The 6,019-nt window shown below is 45.9% G+C and overlaps 1 protein-coding gene across 1 annotated transcript; it reads right to left on the reverse strand.

The window, feature by feature from the left end:
* Positions 1-859: 859 nt before the first annotated feature.
* On the reverse strand, positions 860-5,700 carry XBP1 (X-box binding protein 1). Its single transcript, XM_037510806.2, is given in 6 exon segments — positions 860-2,003; positions 2,297-2,380; positions 2,383-2,442; positions 2,941-3,069; positions 4,306-4,402; positions 5,474-5,700. Coding segments are annotated over 6 exon segments (1,155 nt in total). The 3' UTR covers positions 860-1,445.
* Between the last annotated feature and the right edge of the window lie 319 nt (positions 5,701-6,019).

A 6,019-nucleotide genomic window follows, 5' to 3' on the forward strand; every position in this document is an offset into this window, starting at 1 on the left:
GTGCCATGTGGGTACCTCCCTGGCCAGGGATTAAACTTGTGCTGCAGTGGCTCAGGATGGCTTCATAGGTTGAGTCTTAACCCCTTGCACCACCAGGGAGGCCCTCCTCTGGCAATCTTTAGAGATATTGTTATGTACCTTTAAAGATGAGGAAAAAAATATGTCCGGGATTACCTAGCTAACCTGTGGCAAAATTGAGCTAATTAAATCCAGGGAGTTTAAGTCTAGAAAATGCTTTTAATCCTTTAATCTTTAATAATGGCAAGAGAATCTTGGTATTTATGACATGTCCTTTTCTGATAAAGATGGTATAGTGAAACAGTGGGTAAGGGTTCAACTCTATCACTTACTAAAATACTGATCAGGGCCTCCCTGGCAGTACAGGGGTTCAAGACTCAGGGTTATCAAGCTACCACCAGCCATTGCAGTATGAGTTGATCCCCAAGCAGGGAGCTAATCCACATGGTGCAGCAGACCTCTCCTGTCTCGTCCACTGCTTCCCTCAGCAGTGTATTCCAGATCTGCCTGTTCTCCCTACTCTGTCTCTGGTGAATCCTCTCACCACCACCCCTGCACCACCACCTACACCCCAGTTCTTGTATGCATAAATTAAAAAAATAAAAATTTTTAAAAACACTAAATACTGATCAGTGTGTAAAGAAACTGTCTCTAGTAACTACAGAGAGATTGTATCACTTATGACAGGACTTGAAGGCAATAATTAAAGGGGGAAAACCTTCAGTCAATTTAAAAAGTGGCATGTTTACTAAAGTTAGGTAAATCTCTATCATGACAAATACGAAACACCTAGAGAACACATTAACAAAAGGTCCAAGAAGGAGTCAAAGAACAAAGACATTGCATTGCACTTTTTAATTGCACAGGTAGTTTTAAATAAATGGAGAAAGCACCTTCCAAGGCTACACTAGCAGAGAAAGATTCCATCAAGCATTTACATAGTAAATTTCTATAATTTTTACAAAAGATTCTTGATCTTTACTTGAACTATACATGAGGGAAAAGCAGCCCCCTCAAATAGGTGTTCTCTGCTTGCGAAGCAAACTAAAGAACCTAAAATCGGAGGCAAGCCTGGGACGTTCAGAAGGGGCAGTGAAATTAAAAGGGTCATTCATAAATTCCATGTCTAAGACACTTGTCCAATGACCCTTACACACAAGTATTTTAGAGCAAACTACTACCCTTAAGGTACAACCTCAAAAGCTGTAAATCTGAATTATAGTAATATGTCTGAGTACCTTGGATTGGTGAATGTCAAAAGACAATACTTGGGGCGACCTATGAGGTTTGAATAGACAAATACTTTAGAGGAATTCTCTAGGACTATACACCCTCTACTTTGGTGTTTGAATGAAGCAGACAGACTTCTCTGCTATCCTTCAGGCAGTGTGATAGTCAAGGAAAAGGGCAACAGTATTGGATCACTTTTAGACACTAATCAGCTGGGGAAAGAGTTCATTGGCAAAACTGTCCTCCCAAGAATGGTCTGCACCAAGCAGGGAGGACATGTCGCTGAAGGGGGAAGGGGAGCCCTCATATCTACAGTCACTATATGTGTCCGGTAGGCAGGAAGATGGCTTCGGGGAGTGGCTGGATGAAAGTAGATCTGAGATACCCAGCTCTGGAATGAAGTCATTGTCTGCAAGTTCTTCCTTCACTGAGACAGTGAATTCAGGGTGATCTTTCTCTGTGGGGCTGAAAGGTGCTTCCTCAATTTTCACTACCACATTAGCTTGGCTCTCTGTCTCAGAGGGTATCTCTAAGACTAAGGGCTTGGTATATACGTGGTCAAAACGAATTAGTTCATTAATGGCTTCCAGCTTGGCTGATGACGTCCCCAGTGGTGGAGAAGGGGAGGCTGGTAAGGAACTGGGTCCTTCTGGGCAGACCTCTGGGAGCTGCTCCAGGCTTGTAGACTCTGGGGAAGGACATCTGAAGAACATGACTGGGTCCAAGTTGAACAGAATGCCCAACAGGATATCAGACTGCAAAAGGCAAAAATTAAACTGAGTCCAAGTATTAGCTTACAACTGACATTCTACCTAGAACAGTTAGTACTAGGTGCCATAACACAGTAATACAAATTAATCGTTATATCATAGGAAAACCTCCAGTACCCATCAGACTTTAGTCTATTTATGACACTACCTGACTCTCTGTCATAAATCACCTGCAAATAGGAAGGTAGTCTATGTTCACCTCTAGCCCAACCAAAACTAACTTCTGCCCTCATCTATGTGGCTACGGGTGTCAGGTATCAAATCTGAATACCCCCTACCTCAGAGTCCGAAGAGTCAACACTGTCAGAATCCATGGGGAGAGGTTCTGGAGGGGTGACAACTGGGCCTGCACCTGCTGCAGAGGTGCACGTAGTCTGAGTGCTGCGGACTCAGCAGACCCGGCCACTGGCCTCACTCCATTCCCCTGAGAGGAAAGACCAAAGTCAGTACACAGCTGAGAATCCCCAAATAAATGCTCACCAGGCACTCGTGATTCTCAACTTACAAGAAAGCTAGAAAATTACTCTTTAGAGTGAACTCTTTTCCTTACCTTTATTATTATTTCCATTTTCTTGAGTCTTCCTCAAGAAGAGATGAGAAAAGGAATGTAAGACTAACTTGTCATTGTGATCTTCTGTGCAATGAGATATTTTTCCTCCCAAGCAAAGATTCAGGCAGGACTGATACTCTTTAATGCTATCTTAATGATATCATTATTTTTCTTATTTTCTTTCTTATTCTGGTTCTCCTTAATATTGGCATGGTTCAGCATATTAGCAATTAGCATTTTGTTATAGAGAGCCATGTAGCTTATTTTAATTTTGAGGATTTAGTACTATTCACTACACACTTGAAAAATAAGTGTTACTGAAGAAACAGGTGATGTTATTTAGAACCAGTTCCCACACATACAAAGACTTACCTTGGTCTCTGCCTCCTCTTCCGTAACCAGGGCATCCATCCCTAAGCGCTGTCTTAACTCCTGGTTCTCAACTACAAGGCCATGAGTTTTCTCTCTTAAAAGCTGGTTTTCTAGCAAAAGTTTCTGATTCTAGAAGAAAATACACAAGAGGCTATTAAGACATCTAATTCTTTCATGTACAAATCCACCATGTATTTATTTCAACTGTGTAAATTAAGTATACTTTGGCTAAAAACCACCTGCAAAAGAGGTTTTAACATGAAAAATGAATAACCTCTTATGTGCCAAATCCTGATTATCAAGTCTTTTCTTGAAGCCTACCAAATTTGAAAGTTTCTTTAAAGAATGACTCAAATCTTCTGCATGGCTTATCAGTTTCCAGAGAGTTATCATTTCAGTCTTACCTTTTGTAGGAGGGAAAGAAATCCAGTCAAGCATTTTTAATTATCTATACATTTAACCAAGACATGGGGCAAGTCTTCTATAAACATAATAGTTTTCCTCCCAAATAATCCTTAACGATTCTAAAAACTGAATCCTCTAATAGTTTACTCCTCTTCTGGCCACTGAAATCAACTAAGTTTTAGGTGATGTTACTGAGAAATAAATATAAATGACGATATAAATTTGAAATCATGCCAACCCAAAGATTGAGTGCTGTAGGAACAATTAAAAGTGAGGTTAAAAAAAGCAGTTTCACTACAATTGGTTTCCTCTTTGACCTTTGGAAAACTGTGTTTATATAGTTGTTCACAATAAATATTAGAAGGCAAGGCTGTAAATATGGAAAATTAGCTATCTAGGAAGTGCCAGTTCACAGGGTCACAACATGATGCCTCCGAGTAATACAGACCTCAGTAAAGGGTGACTTTTGGTTTAAGGTAGATATATTTTTAGAAAGATCTTATCTTAAACTGGCAGATAATTAAATTGGTGGACCACAAAATCAAAGTGTTTTTAAAAAAGCCATTCAAGATGTGCAACTGGCAGCAATCTATGATTAGTTAACAGGGTGGAAGGGACCCTAAGTGAACTTTTGGCCATACCAGAATGGGTCTCAAGTTTAAGCAATAATTTTCTGTCTACTTTTATTAATTGCTTCGTACTAATCCCATAAACACTGTAATAATGTTATAATTCACAACTCTGAGATAGATCTAGCATTAAATGCCAGAGGGTTCATCACTTGTGCTCTCATCAAGCTTCATCACTTAGCCAACTATAGCCTTTAACTTAGTTTAACTCTTAATTACATGTTCAATTGCATTCTGAAAGGGCTGAAACAATTTGCATTGGGTAGCAAATATCAGAACATTCACTAAGGAAGGATATACAATGGATCAAAGGCATGAGGCTGATATTTACCTCTTCTTCCAAATCTACTACTTGTTGTTCCAGCTCACTCATTCGAGCTTTTTTTCTGTCTCTGGCAGTCTGAGCTGCTACTCTGTTTTTCAGTTTCCTAAAAACAGAAGGAACATACCACACTGAGTCATCTCAAACCTTCTATCTTTATTTGAAAACTTGGCCAGCTGGTGCTTTCATTTTAATTTACAGTATAAGGTAGACTAGCAGCAAAATACACTTCAGGCTCCTCCTCTCGGCAACACAAAAACAATACGGCTTTCCAGTTGCTCCAGCTTGAAGATCTGCTTTTCTCTCTCCCGTATTGCGTCACCCACCTCAGTGGATCTCATCCACCCAGGCCACAGGACGAGGGCCGGAAACAAACACTATCCATCTTGCATCATAAAAAACTCTCCTCCTCCCTTTCTACTCCCCCGTTGCTTCCTGACTCAGCTACCCGACATAATTACCGCAAACATGATCCAACCTGGATTGATTAAACCTAGTGAAGGCTGCAATAGCCCCATAAACCCACTATCCCAAATCCACCTCTATAAGGGAGAGGCTAATTTCACCCAGCGGTCAGGATCCTAGACAATCCCCTGAAGGTCCGGGCCGCGTCTACTCGAGAAGCACTTAATATGTCACAAAGGGTGCACTGATCGGAAAAGAATGAACATTTGAGGTCTACGTCCTGGCATTGCTCAATCTTCCTAACGACCTCATGAAGCCGATTTTAAGGACGCGGAGTTTGACGCTGAGTCTTAACTACCTCACAGCCCTCTCAACTGCTGTCATTTCAGCTGTCCCTCCGAAAAAGTAGGGAACCCAAAAGGACCCCATGTTACAGCCCAAGTTCAGAGACGCTGAATGACCAACCTACGGTCACCCAGCATGAGGGCTTGGAAGCCAGGCGGCCGCACACCCACTTCTACCTATTTCTATGATGAGAAAAAAGAAGGAAATGAGGAGGGAAAAACAAAAAATAAGGCCTGGGCAGCCCCGGACTACAAGCAGCGCCGCAGATCCGGTCAGTCCAGCCGGCCCGCCCCGCCCCGCCCGCGCCACGCTGGCACCGACGCCGCCAGGCCGGGCAGCCCCAGCGCGGGGGGCGGCAGCGCGCGGCCCGGGCCCGGGCCCGGGCCCCTCTCCCGCTCGGACGGCTCCCACCCCGGCCCTCGCCCACCTGCGCAGCGCCTTCTCCTCGGGGCTCAGGTGCGTGAGGCGCTGCCGCTTGCGGGCCTGGGGGGCACCTTCGCTCGCCGCCTCCAGGCTGGCCCCTCGCTGGGCCGGCACCATGAGCGGCAGCGTCCCGCCGGCCGGGGCTCCGGCGGCGGCGGCGGGCTTGCCGGACAGAAGCAGCACTTTCGCGGCCCCGGCGGCCGGCCCCTGCGCGGTCGCCACCACCACCATGACGGGAGCGCGTCTGCCCCGGCGCACGCCGCCACCGCCCTGCGCGCCGGCCGGCCGCGCCCAGCCTTTCTACGGTCGTGGCCTTTCCTGATTGGTCACCGCTGCGTGACGCGCAGCCCGTCTCGGCGCCCATTGGTCCGACCGGCACCGAGGGGGCGGGGGCAGGCTGTCCAGCGTGGCGACCGCAGCCGGGGTGGGGGCCGCGGCACTTCCCGCCGGGGCGCGGGGCCGGGGCCGGGGCCGGGGGCGCGGGGCGGCGCCGGCTTGGGAGCCAGAGCCCGGAGCCAGGCGGAATCCTTCAGCCGGTGCACTGACACGC

This window comes from Talpa occidentalis, unplaced genomic scaffold, assembly GCF_014898055.3.
Source record: "Talpa occidentalis isolate TD23 unplaced genomic scaffold, MPIMG_talOcc4v2.1 talOcc4.14, whole genome shotgun sequence".
Lineage (NCBI taxonomy): Eukaryota > Metazoa > Chordata > Mammalia > Eulipotyphla > Talpidae > Talpa > Talpa occidentalis.